General features: G+C 44.2%; 1 protein-coding gene across 1 annotated transcript in view; it reads right to left on the bottom strand.

The window, feature by feature from the left end:
- Positions 1-350: 350 nt before the first annotated feature.
- SPOCD1 (SPOC domain containing 1) overlaps positions 351-23,006 on the bottom strand; it is a 33,775-nt gene continuing 11,119 nt past the window's right edge. Inside the window, exons 5-17 of the mRNA XM_075908518.1 lie at positions 21,902-22,033; positions 20,422-20,544; positions 18,351-18,456; positions 14,075-14,213; positions 12,182-12,341; positions 11,454-11,570; positions 8,914-9,039; positions 7,644-7,761; positions 6,598-6,739; positions 5,758-5,911; positions 4,768-4,857; positions 3,603-3,789; positions 351-1,399 (exon numbers count right to left, since the gene is read on the bottom strand). Of these exons, the coding sequence (XP_075764633.1) occupies positions 351-1,399; positions 3,603-3,789; positions 4,768-4,857; positions 5,758-5,911; positions 6,598-6,739; positions 7,644-7,761; positions 8,914-9,039; positions 11,454-11,570; positions 12,182-12,341; positions 14,075-14,213; positions 18,351-18,456; positions 20,422-20,544; positions 21,902-22,033 (2,643 nt within the window). The remainder of the gene's footprint in view (positions 1,400-3,602; positions 3,790-4,767; positions 4,858-5,757; positions 5,912-6,597; positions 6,740-7,643; positions 7,762-8,913; positions 9,040-11,453; positions 11,571-12,181; positions 12,342-14,074; positions 14,214-18,350; positions 18,457-20,421; positions 20,545-21,901; positions 22,034-23,006) is intronic.

Below are 23,006 nucleotides of genomic sequence, written 5' to 3'. Positions count from 1 at the left end.
TCAACAGCCACAGAAGGCAGAGTGGCCAGAAAACAGCTTACACCGAGTAATCATAACACTTGCCCTACATCTCCCATTCCAATCAATATTTGGCCTTGGCATGTGGTTGCTGATATATTTAGAGAGCTGCTCATTATTCCAAATATACATGAACTAATGTTGTAAGGCTTCTTTCCTCAATCTATCCACAACTCTCACAAATTTGTGGGAGACTGCTGTAAATGCCAGAGGTTGAAGCTTTTAAGATGAGTTGCAATCGCGTTACGATTATGCTGCTTTCGTGTTGGAAATACACTCTCATCAATTTGACAGATGATTCTCTGTGGTGCTCCATAGGGGGCGTGGAGTAATTAACAACCAGGAGGAGGATACGCAGGTCCACAAAAGGGAGGAAGAGTCAACTGAGACTGGGGATACACACCACTTTCCTGCTGGACGGGTGGAAACGTGGCTCCTCCAACAATCTGAGATTCCCTGAGTGCGGCTGCCTGCAGGGATGCAGTAAGATCTAACGAAGGATACGAAAGAAGAGTCTGATTCTGAATCTGTGAATTCAGCTGCACCAGTGCCTCCAGATGCTGGATCAGAGACAAGGCCTCCTCCACGGGAACCTCTGGATTGGAGTCACCAGTTGCAGCATGACTTTGAAGGTCAGAGGTAGCAGAAGGTTCATGGGAAACAAGCTGGGGCACAGATGGTACCTGGGATGGTCCTCCAGAAGATGTAACTCCAGGACACAACATACTTGATAACTGCTGAATATCTAACACACTGGCACTAAAGGCAACATTGCCACTACAGTCGTGTGAGCATAAGGAGCATGAAGACAATGGGCCAAGGTTCCAGTACTGTGATGGGGCTGGCCCTGCATCAGCATGAAACGTCGTATGTCCCCCCATCATATTCTGCTGCCATCCCAACGATTCCTGAGCCGTGGCGTAGGATTGCTCTCCCATCCAGGGGAAGCTGCTAAATGAATGGAAAGCGCAATCCTGCATGGATTGATTAGGTTCCTCCTTGCTGTTTTGACAGCATGAAGATGATGCTCCATGGCATGGCCCTCCATTTAAGACTTCACCCATTGCCATATTGAGAGCAAAGACATTATTGGTTGTCAGAGGTTCCTGGCTGTGAGAAACTGCTGGAGGATACTTGTCCCTAGACAGACAATTACCTGTGAATGCCCTGGAAGGTACCTGTTGAAATGTTTCAGCCAGCTGGGCGCTTCCAGAACTGTCCAAAGGAGGTGAAATACATTTGGTAACAAGGGTATCTTTAAAAGTCACTGTCTTTCTTTTTGTTTTCCTTAAGAGCCCTGTACCATTTGCAGAGTGGTCATCTGAGGCTTTCTTTGGAAGAATCAGTCCCAGTAATAAGCAAGAGTGATTTGCATCAAGACCTATTAAACGAACAAAAAATTGCGTTAATGGAAGATTTTTCCACATTGTATGCTGGAATCTTTCTAACCATGCAAATCCTTAGGTACTGTCACACTCTTTACTGAATACTTACAGAAACAAAATTCTCACTCAGCCAAATCCTAATTTTTTTTAGCTCTGTGAACATTTTCTGCATTACACTGAGATTTAATTTTTTTTTCTTCATCCACAGTTGAGCAACTGCATTCAATGATTAGGGCCAATATTAAAAGGGACATTAACCTTGCCTCTGAAAGCATGCTGGTTTTGGCAGGCTTGTTTTCACACATTAAGTCTTGGGCATGCAAAAGGGTGGATTTGTGCACGTGGTGTTACAAACTATATGTGCAAATCAAATAATTCATTACCTGCAGTTGATGAATGCGAATCCAAGTTTTTGCATGGATATAATAATATGTATGTGCAAATATTTTTATGCACAAAATTGCAGGTGCAACTTTAGAGACAACTTTAGAAAAATTTGCCCTTTTTTGCCCCCATCTAGGTCAAAAGGAGAATTAAAAGAATTCAATAAATATACTGCTCTCAAAGGTGAATTAGAGTATGTCTACACTACAACCCTAGTTCGAACTAGGGTGGTTAATGTAGTCATTCAAAGTTGCAAATGAAGCCCGGGATTTAAATATCCCGGGCTTCATTTGCATCTTGCCGGGCGCCGCCATTTTTAAATCCCTGTTAGTTCGAATTAGGCTTTCTAATTCGAACTACCGGTAAACCTCGTTCCACCTCGTTCCTCGCACTATCTACTCCGTGCCGCATGTAGCTGCGGGCACGGAGTCCGCACTAACGGGGATTTAAAAATGGTGGTGCCCGGCAAGGTGCAAATGAAGCCCAGGATATTTAAATCCTGGGCTTCATTTGCAACTTTGAATGACTACATTAACCACCCTAGTTTGAACTAGGGTGGTAGTGTAGACATACCCTTATGTATTTCTTTCTCAAATGAAACACTGACACAAATCACATAAATTCACTTTACATCAGAAAGTATAACTTCTGTTCTGTTTGAAAATAGGTCATTCCTATTATTTTATGATGTGTGGCTGACCACTGTTAAAAACAAGGCAATTCTGCTAAAGATGAACTGCAATTTTCAAGACCGTGGTTTGTAGCTGGGTAGCCAATTCTCCTGCATTGTACAATGGCTGAAAAAAAATACAGCCTGTTTCATATAGCCCAGGAGACACATAGCCTCTTGGTCTTGTCCTAGCTTGATGGCAGAGCTCTGGACTGATCCAGATTAGAGTCACAAAAGTAACACCATTTATAATTAAAACTATCTGCTTCTCCATGACAACTGAGTTCCCACTTGTCTGAGCAGTGACACAGATGCCAGGTCAATCACCAACGGATTCTGCTGCCGCTCAGAGATTGTTCTGCCAATGATTACTGGAAAATGTAACCAGTTTCCAGCCTGGCTTCAAGTTTGCACTGAGTGCGATTACCTGATACGGAGATTATGTGATGTTACATCATGTGATGGAGGTAGGACAGGGATTAGCTGCAGCTGACAAATGACATTTCACAGGATGAGTAGCGGTGTGGGAACAAACAGTTATGTGACAAGGGGTTACGTGAGTTTACATCCTAATGTGTTGCAGGAAAGTGCCAGGCATTTCATCAGTTATATGTGGCCATTACCTCAGGCCACGTGACACGAAGCTGGGCAGGGAAAGAAAATGTCACAGGAATTAGGGCAATGTGGAATTACTGGGCTTGATTTGCCGTCTATTCACTCCCATTTTATATTGCTGTCCATCCATTAATTTCAAAGGAGTTACTCCAAATTTACACCGGCACAAGGTGAATCAGCGCCACTGGCTCTCTGTTGTTTCATATGTGGTAACACAGGGTTATAGATTTCCAAGCATCCCAACATACAACTACCTATATTTCAAGTGCTTTTTCCTATCACAAAGGACATGTCAGTGCACCACCCTACTTTTCAAATCTGCCTTTCATTGAGAAATACAGCCCCTTGCTTTCTGACACCCTGAAAAGCTATGGATTATATTAAACTGAATTATTTATAGCCCTGGAACTAGTGATCTTCAATTTAAAGGCAGCAAGTTATTTCACTGAGCAAGTTATTTCACTGAGCTGAGGTACACACCGGAAAGGTGTGTACCTGTTTCAAATCCATAGCCTGTTTCAAATCCATACCTGGGCCACCAAGTGGGTGGAATTTGGCAGGTACTGGCTGGAAGGCTGGCAGTGGTACCATGAACATTTCCATCTGGTTGCTGTCCACAATGCCATATCTCTGTTTGTTGTTCAAATAGGAGTACAGCATGTTGTAAGCGCTGAAGTCTTTAGTTATGGTAGGGCAGAACTGTATCACGCTCATCTCCTAAACAAATACAAGAAGGAGACTGTGTGACTGCCTGAAAACACTGTTCATCGAGTAGTAAATAAGTAAAAAAGACTGAAAAACACAAGGCATCTAGGAACTTGCTTGTAGGAGGGACTCAAGCTTAATCTTATTTGAGAGGCGCTCCAGTTCCTTTATATGCTTCACTCGCTGCGTTTTGGCAAGTTGAACAGCATTCATCTCTCACGCAACCTACAAATCAGATTTTGGGGCATGGAAACAATCTGGTGGATTCTACATTCTGCCTGGATAACACAAGAGTATGAACACACTCAGGAGAGAGAGACTGGCATAGACAGAGATCTTACCTACCATATGGTAAAGGCAATTTTTACCTACAGATGGTACGTCGCTGAATTGTATCCGATCAGTTCACACCATTGGGACTGATGCGAAACTCCCTGAAGTCAGTGCAAAGACTTCCAGACATTTCAATGGGCTTTGGAGTATGCCTTTAGGCATCTTCCATCCATGTTACACGGAGATATACATAGTCCAGTTTATCAACCTCGTTTCAGAACAAGAGCGGTAAATAGCTACAATTCTTGAACCCAGTGATTGTTGCCAGCTTTCCGAACCGCTCAAGACCAGGGCCTAAATACTATTAACTTTAACACTTAAAAGGACAGAATGTCTTTTGTTTCAGTCCATCCCAAATATCATTCCACCCAACTCATTCAAACTGTCCCTGCTGATAGGAAAGTGCAACTTTCCAAAGGCACATTTTCAAACATGTAAAGGTGACCGCCATTTGAGCTGCATGAAGGCAAGGCTGCTTCTCGTGAAGAGCAGTGGGATTCTCCTGTGATGAAAGGTTTAAGGGTTATTATTGCACTAACTCAGCTCTTCTGACATCTTGGTGCACAGGCTGAAGGTATCAGGATATGCTTACAAGTCAGTTTAGTGCTTGACAAATCATCCTCAATCCCTGAACACAAGAACCTTTTGAAAGGATACCTTGGCTTCAGCTGGCCATATGCTCTCTAAATAATCCCAGACGTCCTCCGGGAGAATACAGCCCCTCGACTGAATCAGCTCTGGTAAAGCCTGTACAAACCAGGAAGCAAATATGATTATAATTTATTACTTGATATTCTGCAGACTTTACAACCCTGGAACCAGTGATCCTCAATTGAAAGGCACCAAGTTATTTCGCTGAGCCTCTCTGGGGTGCACATCAGAAAGGGAAGCCATCTTGTTTCAAATCCATACCTGGGCCATCAAGTGGATGGAATTTGGCAGGCATCTACTCGGGCAATCCCTTATTAAGATCATTATTTGTTATTAATAATTATTTTTTCACATTTATAAAGGCCTCATTCCAAGGTTCTAGGGATGAAAATCCCATTTAAAATGTTAACCGGTTAAACTACATGTTTAACTAGTTAATCAGCCCGCTGCATCACACCGCAGGCGAGGGTCCACCACACCGTACCATGAGCAATAGACTAGATGCTACAACTAGTCTTTTCCACATTTAATTCCTATGATCCTGCCATTCCACAGCAGTAAACACATGAAAAGTCAATTCAAAATCCATAGTCCCAAATCTATGGGGGTTCAACTGGAGTTGAGCATAAAATCCTTCAGATCACTGCAAATTATCCAGGCACCTAGCTAATCCTATGACATCTCATAAATGTTTTCCCCTTTCTTGTTGTCCTATCCATAAGTCAAATGTTGAAGTCCTTAATCAGCTCTTATTTAGGCAAATTCCTACTGGTTTCAGTCAGAGTTTGCATGAGGAACAGATGAGTAATAACTGCATAAGGACCACAGGATTTGGGTCTACAGTATGAAAATGTGTGACATAACATGATGGAAGAACTTGAGCTTTGATGCCTGGTCTGTGGAATACCACATGAAATGTGTGGTATTTTATTAAATACACAGTTTTGTTGGCATAGACAATCCCTCCTGTTATATAAAACAAAACAAGGGTCATACTTGAATGAGGGAAGTGCTGTAGCCTGAAACAGGATATGCTTTTGCCGCAAACTGTTTAATGCTGAACATCTGAATGAATCCTTCCCACAGCACAGTGTCCTTGGCCTGTCTCTGTAGCCCTGGATTCTTCTTGAGGTTGTCAGTTGAGGCAGGCCTAAAACAGAATATGTTTGTGTGTATTACTGTTTTCCTGGGAAGAGATTTTGCATGCAGAAAAAGGCTAGAAGAGAAACACTGCATCCTGGGACTTCAAGGGAATTCTAAGAAGTTTAAAGTGGGGATTGTAGGCTCCTGTGTAGGGATGTTACATTTCCATTAATCAGCTAACCGAGTAGTCAATGGAAGAGATGCAGCTCTTACTACATTTAAAAGGCAGAGGTGCAACTGGGAACCCAAGATGAGTGCTTGGGTCCCTACTCATCCTGGGTTCCTGATGTGCCGCCTCTGCCTTTGAAATGTAGCAGATGAGTTCAGGGCCTATTCCTCCAAACTGAGCTGACATCCTCCCTTTTAAGAAACCACCCATCCATAAGCTTGACAAGTAGTCTGGTTGGGTCTGATTATGCCCAGAGGAGCTCTTTAACCTTTTCTTCACCATGGTGGGGGGGGGGGCTGGGTCTGTCCACCATATCAACCTACATCTCCCACTCCTGTAATGTAACTTGCCAGTTTATTTCAAGAAGCTTTGGTTTCAACTCTTCCTGAATTGCATAACTACAGAAGTTCTTAGCCCTTTTTAAAATCCATCTATGGACAGTAGAGAATATCCAGGCCAGATGTTACAACAAAAAGCACAGCACAGTAAGATAAAACACTTTCCCTCCACATTCCCACACAGACCTGCCCTTCTCCAAATGTCTTCTCCCTTTCTCTGAACAGACAGTGGTTGAATGCAACCTGGAGCTGCCTTCTGCTTTCTTCTTTGAGGATGACTTGCTCCGTGGTGGGTTGAAACCTCTCTCGCCATCCGGAGCCATCCTTCCTGGGAAGTCAGAGAAAACAATGATGGTTTTGTACTTTCTGATGCCAAGAGAAAGAACACTGTTATTACATGGTGTGTTGCCATTTCAATGAGAAGAGGTGAAACAAATACAGAAGTAGTTTTGGATTGACACCTTTTACTGTGTACAGGACCAGCCCAAGCCCTTTTGGCGCCCTGGGCCTGGGCGCGCGGTGCCACCCCCGGGCACCCCCTGGGGCGCATGGCGCATGTTCTGCCCAGCCCAGCCCAGCCAGCACGTGTGCCAGGCCCCGCAGCTCTGGGGGAAGGGCGCTGCTGTCTGGCACCGCGGGGCCAGTGCTGCGGGAGCCGGGCGCGGGGCGCCTGATGGCTGCTGTAAGGGACACCGCGCGCCCCCCCATCGGTTGGCGCCCCAGACAGCTGCCCAGCTCGCCCATGCCTGAGTCTGGCCCTGACTGTGAGCCAGCGAGCATAAGATCCTAGCTATACTGCCCTTGTTGTTTACAGGCCACAAACTCATCCCTGCTGCCTACATCTGGCTTGAAAAGGGCTGGCACTAGCGGTGAGGAATAAAACTCTTTCCTCGGTCTCTAGCCTGATTGTGAGTCCTGCTGACTTCTCTCCAGATCTCCCCACTTTTTTTGCCTGTATGTCATCATTTTTACAGTTCAATTTTGTGACCATGAGAGTGACAGACTAATAACATTAGTGTGAACCAGGCACCATCTGATGCTAGTAATGTACAAACTACCAACACGCCACATTCCTCAGGAAGGAATTCACTACTAATTCAGTCCCAGGCCACTTGAACAATTCTACCAAGTTGCAGGATGGAGTTGTGATATGGAGAAAGTTTACACGGAACAGAATTTGAACTGAAATCTCCAAGGCTAACCAACCAAATCCCTTCTCCCAGCTTACTTACCTGTACAGATAAGGCAGTCTGGGTCCAGTAAGTGACTCCTGTGCTGGTCTGTGGTGTCTCTTTTGGATTCTGTAGTGGGCTTGGAAATAGGTCTCTTGTCTATACATAGCACTGAACCCTAAGTGGAATGTATGACAGTCATTAGCATGTTAGAATTCATTCATATGGAGCCTATGCCTCCTAACAGCCTTATAGGAAATGATGGAGGAGTATCTAGTCACGCTCTTCTCATTCATCTGCTGGTGTCATCTATGACCTCTAGAAGAAAGACGGGAGGAGGTTCCACTCCCACCGTGAAAAATGCTGATTTCCAGATCTTTCAAAGAAGCCCATGGCCAATCAACACCAACTGGGGCTGGCTTCCTCTTCTTTCAGGAGCTATAAGTTAGCCATAGCCTCTTGCTGAAGTAATGGAGACACGACACATATCCCTTTATGATAAACCAGAACAGTACAATACAATTGTACAAAAAGCTGCTGACCGAATATAGCTCACAGCTCTACTGAAGCCCTTTAAAAAAGTCAAACTGGATGAATTTTTACTCTTATACTGATGAAAGACTGGTTATCAGGGACCCTTCTTTTGTTCTACATTTGCACAGTACCTAGCACAATGGGTCCTGGCATGCAATTAGGGCTCCCAGGCACTACAATAATACAAATAACAATAATAGACAGGCAGGGGTGGATGAGAGTACCGCGGGGCCCAGGGCAGCACCGCGGGGCCCCGGGCAGCAAAATTTCATGGGGCCCCCCCTTTGACACAGCACATGCGCCATGGCGCCACGGTGCATGCGCGGGGCTTCGGGAAGCACGGGGCCCGGGGCAGCCGCCCCGCTTGCCCTGCCCTAAATCCGCCGCTGTAGACAGGAATCCTCCATCGCACAGAAAAGCAGTGTGCAAGCTTCCTTATCTCAACGAAGATCTGAAGTCCCCCTCCCCCATATTCTACTCCAGAGTTTCTACTGACCCGTCACTACAGACTGTAAATATCCACCATGGCCTTGAACAATAACATCAATTTGTTTCTTTGTGACTTTAATCAAGTCACATTTGTTTTCCTTGTGACTTTGAACTGACAGCAGAGATGGAATCTTTTGCATTAATCCATTATACCAGCTAGCCCACCACTCCCATCAACCTACTGCTTTGAAACCCAGCTACACTAAGATTCAGACACCGGCTGGTTTTACCCACCTATATATTTCCCTTCAATTTTCCCTCATGCCTTCACATACAAGACCCCTGTTGAATCTGGCCACCTACTCACATATAGGTCTTCCAAAGTAAAGTCCTCATCCACCTCATTGTGTATCTCTATTTCCCCTTTGTGGGTCAGTTTTGTGGGGCAACATCTTGGTGGTTCTCGCTGCTGTTTCTCTATCACCTCCAGCACCTGGAAGAACCGCATTGAACAGAGAGAGCTAAGCAGACATGTTTTGGACAAGGACTCTCTCAAGAAAATACACGTCATAAGGAATTAACTAGGCAAAAGCCAAAATGGAAATGCAAACAGTGGATTTAAAGAGAAGGGGTTTCAAAGGTAAAGTCCTTCTCTTAGTGAAACAACAGAAGGGAATTCTAGCTAACCCCAAGGTAAATACAACAGCAGTACATCCCTCCCCTGGTGACATGCCTCAAACTTGACTTGGAGACCATCACAAGGCTAAAAAGGAAATTCAATATCCATGAATAGTTCAGTGCTTGGCTTCCTTGCAGAGTCTAGTCAACAAGGCTGCTATTTAGTATCAATAATTATGCCAGTATTTGTGATGTGGTCCTTGCCCATTAGGTACAGGACAGAGACCATAACATTCATCTCCTGCAGGCAATCAAATAGCTGCCTGATTTACCAACTTTCAGTCAACAACAGCCTCAGCTACATTTGAACTGGTGATTAGCGGCAAAAAGTCTGTCCCCACTGCCTGTCCCCTGACCCATCCTTTTCTCAATATGGTCATTCATCTAATCTGCATCAGGAAATGCAAAAGTATGACACTGTTCACTAGTCCTCTATTTGGAGGGTGAAATCACTGCTTTGTAAATGTAAGCCTCACAGTGTCATAGAAAGAGGGAAGCCGGGAAACAAATTACTTCTATGACGGGTACACTCACCCATGCTGGGCAAGGGAGGATTAACCCTGCATCGAACCTGAGAAAGCCACGCCCTTTACGCCTTCCTGGGCACTCTCCGGACGCACTGGTAAAAAGCGAGCAGCTCAGCTCAACTGGGGCTGATTAGTGGAGGGAGAGGATGAACTCTGCCTGCTCCTGGCAAACCACTGCTGAAACCCTGGCTGAAGGCACGGTGCTCCTGGAGTTTGGAGGCATCAAGGAGTGGGCAGCCCATGGACCTGGAAGGCGAGACGGAGGCCTGCACTGCACCTATGTGCATGGTGGCAGGAAGCAGCCCACGGGAAGGTCATGGCTAATTAATGAGTGAGCTGGTGCTAGGGAGTCAATGTGTTTTCCCTACTGACTCAGTGATGGAAGCTAATAGGGCCCTGGTCTGGGGTCCAGTGGAGAGAGAGGGCCTGGACACCTGGCTGGGGGATGTAATCCCCTCCCCTTTCTCCTGCCTCTAACCAAGGAGATGCACTGCCCTGCACGCTGGGGTGAGCTTACTGATGTGGGCTAGTAAGCTGTACTGTCTCATGGCTGACAGCGAACGTACACCCTAGTTGGGGAGGGAGGGAACAAAACTGGAATTGATGTTCCCTTATTCCCTAAAGGAGACAGATGCATTTCCCCCGCACTAGGTGTGGTCTTCTTCAACAGTGCCACAACTCTCCTTCCTATTGCATTGGTAAGGAAAGAGTGTTGAACTTTTTTCTAATTTTCCTCTTGTAAAAGTTTTAGGAAGTTACAGTAAATGTGCAATTAAAGCATCAAGGATGTGTCTACACAGCAGCGTTATTTCAGAATAATGGCCATTATTCCAAAATAGCAATGTGAGCATCTACACATCAATTCTGTTATTTCAAACTAAATTTGAAATAACGGATGGCTTATTCCAACTTCTGTAAACCTCATTCCATGAGGAAAACCCCTATTCTGAAATAGCATGTCTACATTAGGGAAGCCTGTCTCAGACTAATTTTGAAGCTTCCCTGTAGTGTAGACGCACTATTTCATAATAAGGTATTTTGGAGTATTTCTCCCGGAACAGCTAATTTTGAAATAAGCATGCAGTGTAGACATACCCGAAGTCTATTAGCCAAACTTTCTTCTTATTTTTTAATAGTCTAAATCAGTGGCCCCCAACGTGGTGCCGGCAGGCGCCATGACGACTGTCGGGGCATTTATGTGTGCCTGGCAAGTGCTCGGGGCAAGCTCTGCCACGGGCACACAGCGCATGCACGGTGCTGGCCCCGGGTGCATAGGTGGCCCCGCCCGCGGGCAGACAGCGAATGGGTGGCCCCATACCCAGGCACATGGTGCATGGGAAGCACCAGACCTATGTGTGCGGCGAATGGGCGGCCCCGACCCCGGCGCGAATTGGCAGCCCCGCCCCCAGACGCACAGCACATGGGGTAGCTGGCCCCGGGCCACGGTGCATGCGGGGGGGAACGGGAGCGGTCCCGCCCCTGGGCACCTGGCAGCTCCAAAAGGTTGGGGACCACTGGTCTAAATCATACTTGGGCCCAGTCAGCAATAAAGGGTGCCGTTTTCATACTGTAATTTCTTTGGTTTAGATCACCTCTGTATCTTTCACAGAACAAGGCCCAGCAAAAGCATCACAAAGAGCCCTTTGGGAAAAGGGGGTGATACGACACTTATCCCTCTCTCAGCTGCACTGGGATGACTTACATGTTTGCTCTCCTTAGCTCTCCACTCTGCCAGCTCCTTTGGTGCCATCTCCAGTGAATTCATTTGAACAAGACACTGGGGGGAAACCTCTCCAAGGACGACTTGGTGGAAGAGGAGCTGAAAGAAAAAAAGAAGGGCATGCCGCTCTTGAGAGAACAATGGCCACAAATACACATCCACTCTTCTCCTAAAGATCCCTCTTTCTCTCACTAAAGTTTATTTCAGAGTAACAGTACACAGGAAATGAAGGCCAATACTCAGAAGGACTGAACTTGGATTGCTTGTGTCATGCCTGGACAGCCTAGGTTTTGAAGCAACATTTATGCATGCATTTGAACTTCTCTCTCCTTCCATACATCAGGCTTACCTGCCAGAGATGCACATCAATGCAGGCCTTATGCGACGTGCTACACAGAAGATAAAGATACTCAGATGTTTCACACTGACCAAATGTCTATACACTTACAAAGGATGATGGCTAGGGGAAGGTAGGCATGGCAAGTGCCATCAGTGATGAAAGATTAAGCGAAATCTCAAAATCCTGGACAAGACCTAAATAAAGGAATTCCTGGATGTGCAATGGCATAGCCTTCCACCATCAGTGAATACAACAAGACTAATGTTGGACTGTCTTTCTATGCTGGTGCTCTCCAGAGACATGTGTTTGAAGATATGCCCCCTTACCAAAGTAATGGAGAAAATTAGGCATGTTTTTCTCAGTCTCTTACTTTATTTTTCGGAGCTTTCAGGTTAAAAAGGAGACTGCGGTACTTGTTTCTGTATCGTTGGTCAACACAAAGGAAGAGGTTGAATATTTCCTTCTCCACGTTGTTTGCTAATCTCAATATTGTATCTTCATGGACATCCAGATCAGGGGACTCCTCCAATCTGGAATACAGCAAGCAAAAATCATAGATGGATGTGACAGATCGGCCTGCAACATGGGAGCCAATTTATAAATGTACAAGCCCTTTTCAATTAAAATCCCAAATAAAAGAGCCGGAAAATTCTCCACCACACAGGAAGCCATCAGAAACCTGGGTCTTCGAGATCCTAGGGAAGGTTAAGTTTCTAAAAGAAGCCCCTTGCCTTGTGAAATAGCTTGTTCAAACTGTTCTGCTATGTCAGAAAGCTGGTGGCCTTTGTCATTTTGTCAGACTGCTTGCCAGTGAGAGGGGGACAGATTCAGTAAATTGCATTTAAACTTGGGGGCTTCCCTAACTTTTGTACACTTATCTGAGCTTCTCTTGTCTTAAAATGCATCATTATAATCTTAATTGCAGCACGAGGGCATATAATCAAGTTTAATCAAAGAATAAGGCTGGTAAAAAGTCAGGTATTTACTAGATCAAACTAATATTCTGGTTTTAAACTTCATGGATCCATGCAGTGCTCATAAAAGAGGATAACAAGCAGTGCCTAGAATGGGAACACACCCTGCAAGCTTCCCGTCACAGCTCTGCCAATGCCCTTCAGCTTTCATGGGCAGCATGCCTGCTAATCTCCTCTGGCTGGCATATACCTGTCAGTCTGCCAGTGCCCGGCCTTATGCCCAGCAACACTACTAGCTATTCCTAGGATTCTTGAGCCTCACACCAAGTCTGCTGAACTTGAGGGAAGATGTTCCATTGACTTCAATGAGCTTTGGACCAGACTGTTTAACACAGGCTGAGAATCATGTGGTAGTTTTGTGACTTGGAGGAACACGCACTAAAAGCCCGAGTCTCCACTGCCCTCACCTCACACAGGCCTTTACATCAAGGCAAAAGGAGCCCGAGTGCCCATGCAAGACAGTGAAGAATCAGCACTTAGAATGAAACCCACCAAATGCATTTCCTCTTCTGACCCAATATGGATTGGAAGCTGGCTCATCAGTTGATGAAATGTACAGAATTAACCTCACTGTCCTGATCCAATTATCTGTGTACCAGCATGACCTTCGCACATGATTACCAGATAAAGGGCTAAGCCTGGCAAATGAATTCAACATGAGCCAAAGTAAAGAGTGAGATAAGAAATGAAGCAATCTGTTGCAATAAATAATTCTGGCAGGCAGATGACCGTCAGTATCGTGCATGACATGGAATGTTCCAGGTAAACAATAAAAACTGAAACCTTAAAGAGCTACCTTTAAAAAAACACACAAAACAAGAGGCTCCTTTGTACCCAAAATCAGCAAGGGATGGTTGTGCTATAGAAGCAGCACATTCACCCCACATGATAGGAGGACTTTCACATTACCCAACAGCTGCACTCTGATTAAGCAATTTCACAGATGGATTCTGAAGGGAGTTCCACCCAATTTGCCACAGAAAAGAATGGTGGCTGTGATGCAGGGCTTCACAGGAGTTTAAGATGAGAAAAACAAGGCTCTCTTCTTAAAATGGACCCATTCCCTATGGGAAGCCAGACTAGATTGATTATATCTCCGAGCTGTATGTATGAGAGATGCTCTGCTAGTGCAAAGCAATAATCCAATCTACAAGGAAGTTTCACTGCCCTGGCATTGATAAGAAACAGCGTCAGACACAAGACTTCACACAATAATCGCATGTGACTTTCATACAAGATATCCCCAGCCTCTTCCCTGCCACTATCATGTCATGCATAAGACACTTTACCTTTTCAGTAGCATCCCACGCAATGAGTCAATGACCTTAATTCGACTTTGTTCTTCGGACATCTGCAAACTAGGAACTGAAGCTGAAGCTTCTTTCGGGGCTGATCTCCTATCCTTCCTCTTCTTTTTATTACTGCAATCTTAAAACAAGAGAAGCCCTAAAATCTCACTCTTCCCCGCAGTACTGGCAGAGGGAATCCAAAAAGATGAATGTGGAATCCCTTTGGAGTGGGATACAAGAGTTAAGCTTTTGTTTTAACAGATTTATGAAGCAATTTTTTAAGTTTCAGCAGCCAATCATTAGTGCACTTCTTTTTTTAAAAATGTATAATCAGAATACTATGGGAGAATTTCAACTTTTTGTCTGAAACCACTTCCACGAATGCTATGGCTCTGAATTTCAAATAGCTAAATACTGTAATGCCAATGCAAATAATACTGCCTTCTAGCTAGCAGCACATAATCTAATGTAAGATATTTTGGCACTGAATAAGAAGGCTATTTAGTATATGCATCTGCCATAAACATAAAAGGATTCAGTATCCTCACTTGTAATTATTATTCTAATTGCTTTTTTATATTAGATTATTGTTTTAACTGCTGCACTTCTTGAATCTTGGCTTCCATAGCCTATTGAGATATTAAAATGAGGGATGTATAAGGTTAACAGGTAAGAATTAGTCTTACCAGCATGCTTACCTGGTAAAAGGTTAACCAGAGGGCCAGGCCTGGCAGGAGCAGTCCCCCCCCCCCACAGGTCCAGCTGTCTGAAGCAGCCCTACCTATGGAGAGGTAGAGTGGACCAGCCGGGCTGGAGCAGCCCTCTGCTCACACAGGAGGCCCTTCATGGTTAACTACTTAAACTATTAATTATATGGTTTAACTAGTTAATTTTTGAAATGGGTATTCACATCTCTAATTAAAATCAAACCAGAATGGTGTTACCATGAATGGAGATAACTTTCTTGTGACATATCTGGCAAGCAAAGGCACAGGCACCAGAGGTGAAGTGGTTAATTTTACTTTCAAAGGAAAAGAGGGCTGGGTGAGAGGCAGAAAATATTCACATTCCTAAATTTAGATGATGCTAAACTAAAATTTCACACAATTGAATTCTCACATTACACCCATCTAGTTCAAAAACGATTGTGCCAAAACATAGTATGGAATTATAGCTGAATATGGACCCTTTAATATTTCTCCAGCCTTTTAAGAAAAGCCCATTCACTTATCATACAAATCACTACAACAAGCAGCAGATGCTAGTAAACTCAGCATCAAGCAAATCTTGTCATAGGGTATATACTGCACTGCCAGAATACCTTGTCATAATTACACTAACAAATCAAAATGCAAAGGGTGAAGGCCATGTGTCTGGTGTGAAGACTTTATTACCCTATTTGCATGACAACTGAAATTGCAGTTTACTGCAAAGCTTTGGCCACTAGAAGTAAGTTATTGCTTCCCAGCTTTGTTTCTTCCAGTGTAGAAACTGAAAAATTCTTCCTGACATCATTTAATCTGTCCAAGTAGCTGCACTGCTTTATCTTTTTAGGATTAAGGGCAAATCTATTTATAGCAAGCCAAGACTGTGTGCGCAAGGACAACACTGCTGCTCATCTGCTACCTGGGTTGCAGTTATAAATAAAACAAAGATCACTACACAGCAGTCAATGTAAAAGAAAGGTCTTTCCGGCTCATGGCAGAAATGCTACCAACAAAGGTGGGACATTACAGGGACATAACACCCCCCTCTGGTGACTGCTTTCCTACTGGAGATCCAATAAAGGGAACAACTTCACTTTTGTGCTGCATGCTGATAAGACAGCAAGCATCTCAGTCAAATCTGCTGCTTTTATTCCCAAAGGTCCTGGTTCTGCAAATCCCACTCACTTTGCATAGACCTTATAAGCCAGTGGGACTCCTCACCTGAGTGCCTCTCATAGGGTATGTCTACACTACCCTCCTAGTTCGAACTAGGAGGGTAATGTAGGCATACCGCACTTGCAAATGAAGCCCGGGATTTGAATTTCCCGGGCTTCATTTGCATAAACTGGGCGCCGCCATTTTTAAATCCCTGCTCGTTCGAACCCCGTGCCGCGCGGCTACACGCGGCACGAACTAGGTAGTTTGGACTAGGTTTCCTAGTCCGAACTACCGTTACTCCTCATGGAATAAAGAGGAGTGGGCACGGGGCACGGGGTTCGAACGAGCAGGGATTTAAAAATGGCGGCGCCCAGTTTATGCAAATGAAGCCTGGGAAATTCAAATCCCGGGCTTCATTTGCAAGTGCGGTATGCCTACATTACCCCGCTAGTTCGAACTAGCAGGGTAGTGTAGACATACCCATAGTGAGCAAAGGTTGAACAACTGACCTCAAACCAATTTTTATTCACAGTTCCTCTGCAGTGCCCATACAGCTGGAGAGCAACCCGGGTTCTCTGCCACAGGGGATATCATGAACAGGATCCATTCCAATTGCAGAATCTTTAATATGGAGAGAAACTGAGAGCTAGAAGGAACCCAGCTTGTTTTTCAAATTCTAGGTGGTGATTCCATCCATTAGAAAAATCATCTCATCAGTTGTAAACTGAGCAAACTTGCTTTGGAACTCTGAGTGAGACTGAGAAGCTCTCGGTGTGACCTGACAGTCACTTCTCATGTATAATGCCACTTGAACAGTTTCATAGCAGTTGATGTATATTCTCAGCATACTGCTAGTAGAGTCATCAGTTCACTCTATAAAGATCCTGCCTTTCTGCAGGGGGGGGATTGTTACTTCCTCTTGAATTTCCTTCTCTAGGACACTGCTAGCAAAATTCCCCTTAATTTAGAGGAGCTGCAGGACTGAGAAGGGGCAGAAGGCTGCCTGAACAACATACCATTGTTTTAGCTGCAGTAGTTACATAACAACTCTAGACAAAAGTCTCAGTTTGGGAGTCGCTGAACCAGCAAAGCCAGTCACATTGTGAACATGGGCTGTGAAAGTTTCTCCGTGTAACTCTGGTTAATGCACTTTAGTCATGAATAAGATCTGCTGTTCAAGCAATAGCCATCTTTTCAGCATAGAACTGTACCATGTCAATCCGTGTAGAAGCTAAGGCAGGGCTGGGCAAGACGTGGGGGCTGGCCTAACACTTTGACCAGGCCCCCGGACTGCATCTGACCACTTTTTATTTATAGCCTGCTGCCCATGCCACCGAATTCCCAGATGATGGCTCAGGCAATACAATCCTATTTAAATGGTCTTGGTCGCGGTGCAATCCCAGCAGAGCCCAGAGCCATGAGCCATTTAGCCTCAGCAACTCCCGAGCAGCTTCCAGGCCACACGGTATCAGTGGAGCCAGAAGCTGCGAGTTCTTTGTTGTGTTTTTAATTCAAAGCCTCCAGCCCCAGAGAACTCTGGGGGAAGGCTAATCCCCAGTCCCATCCCTTCCAGGGGTGGAGCTGGCCCATGACCACATACCAAAATGTACTAAGTGTTCCCCCTACAAAAATTATTGCCCACCAGACTCATTTTCAGTTGGCCTGCACCAGGATTTAAACCCAGATCCCTAGAAAGGAAAAGACAAGGGCTGAATTGGAACAAAATAAAGTGTGGTACTCTTCCAAACTCAATCCAGTTCTGTTCCAGTATAATGTCTATATACAGATTGTGCAGATCTTAATAATCTGATCCACCCTCTTATTTCCTGGATGTGTTGATCAAAGTGAACTAGTTAAGCATCCTGATATTTAGAATATCATTATTGTCCTTCAGGTTCAGTACCTCATTAAGAAGACTTGGGGCAGTTCCCACCTTTCAGACCTATAGATTTACGGTGTCTCTACATCAGAATGATAACACCAAACTGATTTGCATTCAGTTCATGTTCTGAAGATTCACTTTTCAACCATAAGGGCTAGAGACTTAATTATTTTATTAATTACTTGATTTTCGTGAAGGCCAGCTTCCAAGAAAAGGAATGGCTAGTCAAGCTGTCATAAACTGGCCCAATTCAACCCCTGGGAAATGCTAATGCTTCACCATCTGTGTTACTTTGCCTTCATATGAAAGGTTACACAGCTAGATCCTTTTGTATAAGTTGTCCTTGCGAAGAGGGAACTGTCATATTATAGGAAATTCTCTAGGCAAATTTCTACTACCTAAAGCTTAGAGTGATCTGAAACGGACACAATTTAATGAAGAACATTAAACATACAGGGCTAACAATAGTGAGAATAAGATGACTAGGTTTCTAGAATACCTGTTCAGGGATCAGTATTTAACAACTTACGTGAGTTCAAAGGCTTTTGCCAAAGCACATGTGCTGCATATGGTTTCAGGAGTTGCTTCACTTCTTTTTTACATAGTGTTGGATGGTAATCCCTGTCTTTAATTTCCTGGTGTTGCATTAATCACAATAGAGATTAAAGGAAGAGAAAGAAAAAATTGAATGAAAAGAAAATGGAATATGGAGGAACATGTGACTCATGCAGACAACTAGTACCAAATTCAGTGACAACATACACCAAACACCCAACTGCAGATACCTTTGGGATTGGAATTAGTCGTTGCTTTTATGACTTGCACTGCTCAAACCTTTACTTGTAATATTTTAAGAGTTTGTTTTGTTTCAGACTCAAAGGGTACGTCTAGACTACATGCCTCTGTCGCCAGAGGCATGTAGATTAGGCTACCAGACATAGGAAAATGAAGCGGTGATTTAAATAATCGCCGCTTCATTTAAATTTACATGGCTGCCGCGCTGAACCGACAAACAGCTGATCAGCTGTTTGCTGGCTCAGCGCGATAGTCTGGACGCGCGGGTGGCGACATCAAAGGTATTTGTCGACCACCCAGGTAAACCTCATCCCAGGAGGCATACCTGGGTGGTCGACAAATACCTTTGATGTTGCCACCCGCGCGTCCACACTATCGCACTGAGCCGACAAACAGCTGATCAGCTGTTTGTCGGCTCAGCACGGCAGCCATGTAAATTTAAATGAAGCGGCGATTATTTAAATCGCCGCTTCATTTTCCTATGTCTGGTAACCTAATCTACATGCCTCTGGCGACAGAGGCATGTAGTCTAGACGTACCCTTAGTATTTGTTTTACTGCTTCTCTGCTACTGAAAATAATTTCTACTTCCCACTAATACATCTAATATCTGAACAGTAGAATAAGATGCTCTTTTTATAGACACCTGTCTACTCTCAAGATTGGTTCAAGCACACCTTCAATTGTACATGTAGCAATCTGTTTGGGTTCCCAGGCAGCAAGACTGAACTTCAATGTAAAATCATCTCCCACTCTCCTCCACCTGCTCCAGGGGCTGCAATTAGGGAAGTATTGTTCTGAAATTCCAGTCCACCAGGAACTGGACAAAAATCACCATCTCATTTCACACAGATCACTGAACAGATGGTAACAGTTCTGGTTGACTAGGGAGCCTGGCAGATTCAGACTACTGATCTTGCAGTAAAAGGACTAGAGCCTATTACTAGTCCTCTGAGTCTTCTATCCATGCTTTATCTTAAACTAGAAGATTGACCTGGTGTTGCTTGGGTCCTTAATTCAAATAAGTTTTGTTTTTCAAATCAATTTAAATCATTGTTCTGGGGTGGGGCTGAGGATAAGGGGTTCAGAATGCAGGCTGCCCCAGAGAGAGGACAACCCCATCCCGCTCTTACCGCATTAGCTTGGGGCCAGGTGATAAGCACCTGTCCATGCAGCGGGCACAGCCGAGAAAGGGGTGCACGTCCCTCTGCTAGGGGACAGACAGAGACAAATTCTCTGAAATATATAGTAGATAGCTGTCCCTTTCTCCACCCCACCCCCTGCTGGCCCAATGGGGTTATACATAAGAATGGCCATACTGGGTCAGACCAAAGGTCCATCTAGCCCAGTATCCTGTCTGCCAACAGTGGCCAATACCAGATGCCCCAGAGGGAGGGATCACAACAGGTAATCCTTATGTGATCCCTCCCCTGTCTCCCCCTTCCTGGTCCCCATTGCTGGCCCTTGCTACCCTCTATGGTCATTCTATAGTATAACTCCCTCTTCTCCCTTTCCATTTTATGAGAAACAATTGAATTCCAGGCACATCCCATTGTCTTGGCACAACCAAGACCTGACCTTGCTTTAAGTTATTGTAAGAGGAAGCTGCCTGCCCAATTTGATCCTAGCTCTTACCAATTAGGAGGAGTTCTTGAACAGACAGACTCACAAATGGACAGATGCACATTTCTAATATATATAAGACGACATCCCTCTTGAAAATCAAAATAATCCCACCCTTCTTGCTGTTCCACAGTTTCTTTCCCACTGGATTATGTCAGGATGGCACATTAAGAGGTAAGATACCTGAGTAACCTGGAAATCATCATATACATCATCTGATAAATCTTCCAAATCCTCTACTCTCCGCATCTTATGTGGCACACCAGCCTTGCTGCTGGTGACTCCTAGGACTGACCTAGACATTTTCTGAAGGAGGAAAACATTGCTAGTGACAAAGACATTTCCAAAACAAAATATGAACTTTAAATTCAAGTAACAGAAACTTCCTTCATCTCCTAGTCCTCCTTGTCCCTGTTGCAATCACAAGGATCTATCCAATCTTCCTACTGCATTTTACTTTGCTGAATTGCGATCCCTGTTTTTTAGGCTAGAGGAGCAACTGCTAAACAATACAAGGCTTTTCTCCCTTTAGAACCTAGGCACATTGCTGGCACAGCACTGAGGGCAACAAGGGGTAGGAACTGTCTTGGTGTTTCACATATAAATTCAGGGTACAAATCGCTAGCCACTAGGAACACTTTTTCATATAATTAGAGTTTAGAATGTGTCCTCATTGCCACAGGATACTGCTGAGATCAAGAAATTAGTAAAATTGAAATATCCGGGGATATAATACTTGATGCAAAAAAAAGAATCTGGCTTGGGATAAAAACCTCACTGTGCCATAATTTAAACCAATCTTTATTGGAGATTAGGATGAGACCTTTGGAGAGAAGGGCACAGAGAGACAAAGTCACCCCACATCTGCTTAGTCTGGGGGTTTTGCTTCTTCTGAAGCATGTAGTGCTGGCTACTGTCAGAAATGGGACACTGAACTAGCTGGATTAATGGCTAACGGAATGGATCAAGGATATTTAATCTACATTCTGCGTCCTCTCATATTCTACTTACATAAGCATGCCCTCTTCAGAAAGTAGTTTAAACATGGAAAAAGACATATTTCTTATCACTGTGATCAGATAAGATGAGATAATATTTATCTAGCTGCTTCTTAACTGCCAATCATCTTCTTTCCTTTATCCCTACTTCAGCAGTTGCTTCCCAACATCATTCTCTCATTGGGAAAAAAAGAAGACCCACCTGCTCTTTCCCACTGACTCCCTGGCTAACTAGCAAGCGGCTGCTTCTGCAAGAGAAGATTAACTACTTCTATTCCTCCCTGGAAAGGCTTTTCCCTACTACATATTTGAGATCACAAATAGACTCCTAAATTCTCTCTCTCTCCTTGAGATTACCTGGCAGAGTCCCAATATGGTGTTAATTTTTGTCATGTGGACTTCTGTCTGCTAGGGAAATGGATAATGATGAACAACAACTTTTGACAGACAAATGAACAAACACTCAGGAGATTAATAACTTCTCATCATTTACAGCTTGGTCTGAATTCAAGCCATTGCTAGAGGCAAAAGTGTCTATATCCCATAACCTATCCCATTTGCCATCCATTCTTCAAAGTTTGCTTCTAAAAAAAAAATCACAATCTTTCCTAATTGCCTCTCCCCACTTCACTTACTTTATCATGGTGTAGTGTATGATAAAATACCTTAGGGGGCTGGCAACAAACACATGGCTCATCATCTGAAGAATCTTCCAATTCTACCAGTCTCTGTAGTCTCCTTGGCTTACAGCCTTTGCTGGGGACTCCAAGGAGTCCGACTACTGGCCCAGCCATTTTCTGAAGGATAAAGCAAACCATTTTAAAATAGAACAATAGCTGTAAAATAAGCCCTAAAGCGAGCCTTCCTTCTGCCCCCAATAGGACCTCTACATTCCTTCTGGAACCTCAACGAATCCATCCAGTTTTTCAGCGCTGACATATTGTTGGATTGTCACTATCCTTTTAGCCAACAAGTGTTGGACAGGATTCCCTGAGAAAGCAGCTCTTGAACTGACCAGAGTGAAGGCTGTTGACCTGCAAGAACACCTTGATCTTTTCAGGATCTGAGCATGATGTATCCACAACACTCCCAGGTCCTGACAGCGCAGGGGTGTAAGCCACAAGTCTCCCAAACATCAGCAAAGTTCACACACAACTACGCAGCAAGCCAGATGAAAGGTATCTTTTTAACCCACTAGTAAGAGCAGAATGGACAAAATAAATGATTGATAACTAGTCTACATTGTTTTCCCTTCCCTACAGTCATAACCTCTCCTGATACTTGCTACACAGTTAAATCAATGGATGGAGAATTGCAGGGCGGGAAGAAAAAATGCCCTATGCTTTGCCCGGACGAAGTTGCATCCTTCTGTTTCCCCAAAGACACATTTGTGGTCAGGTCTCCTGCAGAAGCAAAAAATGACTATTGAATAATCTGGAAGCAGCATAAAAAGTCCTGGTAGCAGCATAGACAAGAGCAGTCAGAACAGGTGAGTTGCTGCTGTATCTATTTATTCCTTGACTGATTAGCAAAGGTTTCTGAAGACTAAGAAAATCTATTCCATCATTCCGCTATTCCCCTTTTCTTCAAAGGGCACATCTACACCGCAAGGCAAAACTCAAATTAAGCTACACAATTTCAGCTACATCAACTGCATAGCTGAAGTTGAAATAGCTTAATTCGGCTTTGGTGCTGTCTACAGAGCAGGAAGTCGAAGGAAGCAATGTCTTCCTTTGACTTTCCTTACTCCTTGTGAAATGAGTCTTACAA

The sequence above is a fragment of the Pelodiscus sinensis genome, chromosome 25 (assembly GCF_049634645.1).
Source record: "Pelodiscus sinensis isolate JC-2024 chromosome 25, ASM4963464v1, whole genome shotgun sequence".
Lineage (NCBI taxonomy): Eukaryota > Metazoa > Chordata > Testudines > Trionychidae > Pelodiscus > Pelodiscus sinensis.
Note: the sequence above shows the minus strand (reverse complement) of the source record. Positions and strands in the feature narration are given on the sequence as shown.